Source organism: Aureococcus anophagefferens (assembly GCF_000186865.1).
Source record: "Aureococcus anophagefferens unplaced genomic scaffold AURANscaffold_422, whole genome shotgun sequence".
NCBI lineage: Eukaryota > Pelagophyceae > Pelagomonadales > Pelagomonadaceae > Aureococcus > Aureococcus anophagefferens.
In genome coordinates, this window is record NW_008705917.1 from 5,527 (window position 1) to 7,269 (window position 1,743).

The following is a 1,743-nucleotide window of genomic DNA, read 5'->3' on the forward strand; positions in this document are numbered from 1 at the left end:
GAAGCGCCGCGACGCGGCGGAGCGCGGCGCGCGCGAGGACGCGGGGGCCGTCGCCGCGCTCTTCGGGTAAACGCCGCGTGTTTTTTAGGACGCGAAGGCCGCGGCGAGCGCGTCCGCGGCGGGCACGAGCGGCACGCGGAGGAGCGCCGCGAACGCCGAGGAGTCGAGCGGCGCGCGGAGCGGCGCCGCGGAGGGCGGCCGCGGCGCCGCGCGGACGAGGCCCGCGTCGAGGCCGAGCGTGTTGGCGACGGCCCGGCCGAGGGCATAGCGGCTCAGGCAGTCCGGCCCGCCGCAGTTGACGTGGAGGAAGACCGCGGGGTGCAGCGCGCGCGCCTTCGCGTGGAAGCGCGCGGTCTCCGCGGGCGAGTGGGCCGCCGCGGCGAGCGCGCGCGCGTCCGACGCGTCGCAGGGCTGGCGCGACACGCCGTAGAGGCGCGCCGCCGCGGCGACGCCGTCGCAGACCTGGCGCACGTCCACGAAGTTCCGCGCCTCGTCGGACCAGAGCGTCACGGGTTCGCCCCTCCGGAGCTCGCCCGCGACCCACTGGGCGAACTTGCCGTCGCCCGTGAACGGCGCCGGCGCCCCGACGACGTTGGACAACCGGAACACGACGGCGCGCTGCCAGCCCGCGGCGAGCGCGGCCTCGAAGGCGAGCTTCGTGCGCCCGTACGCCGTCGCGGGCCTCGCCGCCGCCGCGAGCGCCGCGGCCCGCGGCGCGGACGCGCCGCCGTCGCCGTAGGCCGGCGCGCCGTCGTCGTCCACGCCCGCGAGCACGAGGTCCGTGGAGCAGTGGACGAGCAGCGCGTCCGGGCAGCACGCGTGGAGGCACTCCAGGAAGCCGAGCGGGCAGTTCGTCGCGGCCGCGCGCGCCTCGTCCGCCTCGCAGGCCGCCGGCGACGCCAGGGCCGCGCAGTTCACGACGACGTCGGGCCGCTGGGCCCAGAGCGCCGCCGCGCAGGACTCGGCGTCGAGCAGGTCGAGCGCGCAGCTGTCGACGCCCGGGGGCGCCGCGAAGGGCGCCGCCGCGCGCCGGTGCGTGTAGCAGACGGCGAACTCGCCCGTCGCCGACAGCGACGCGACGAGGTGCTGCGCGACGTAGCCCGAGCCGACGACGAGCACGCGCTTCTGGCCCATTGCGGTTGTAGCAGCGCGCGGCGTGCGACGGATTGCGGCTGTGAAGCAGTGCGCGCGCGTGCGACGGCGCTGTGGTATTTGGTTCCCAGCGGCGCGCAAGTGAACAGCTGAGGTTGAAGTCGGAGGTGCACGGGCCTACTTTTCTACTGCGCGCGGAGCCTCGTCCTAGGAATTACCCGATCTCCACGGGCAGCGCGCCGCCGAGCGCGCGGTCGTCGAAGGCGCGGTCGAGGATCGCCCGGGCCTCGACGGCGGTCATGCCCTCGGCGAGCTTCTTGCCCGCGCCGCCCGCGTTCGTCGGGCTCGCCGCGCGGCTCCCCGCCGGCGAGCCCTCGCGGCTCCGCGGCCGCTTCTTGTCCGCGTCGTTCGCGCGGCTCTCGACGTCGACGCGCCGCGTCCGCGTCGCGTTGACCGTGAGCCAGCGCTGCTTCTGCGGCTCCGTGAGGTAGTTGAGCTTGAGCGTCGACGTCTTCGTCTTCATGACGCCGCGGTACGTGATCGCGTGGTTCTGCAGGACGTAGACGAGGAGGAGCGCGACGCGGTCGTGGAGCGGCCGCGTGCGGTCGTCCTCGAGGCAGGCGCGGATCTTCGCGATGGCTCGCCGCCCGC

The 1,743-nt window shown here is 75.8% G+C and overlaps 1 protein-coding gene across 1 annotated transcript in view; it reads right to left on the bottom strand.

Annotated features, from left to right (window-relative positions):
- Positions 1-1,743, bottom strand: part of AURANDRAFT_72848 (hypothetical protein) — a gene marked incomplete at both ends in the record, with an annotated part of 7,184 nt that extends 5,441 nt beyond the window's left edge. Inside the window, 2 exons of the mRNA XM_009044551.1 lie at positions 127-1,125; positions 1,322-1,743. Coding sequence (XP_009042799.1) covers positions 127-1,125; positions 1,322-1,615 — 1,293 coding nt within the window. The remainder of the gene's footprint in view (positions 1-126; positions 1,126-1,321) is intronic.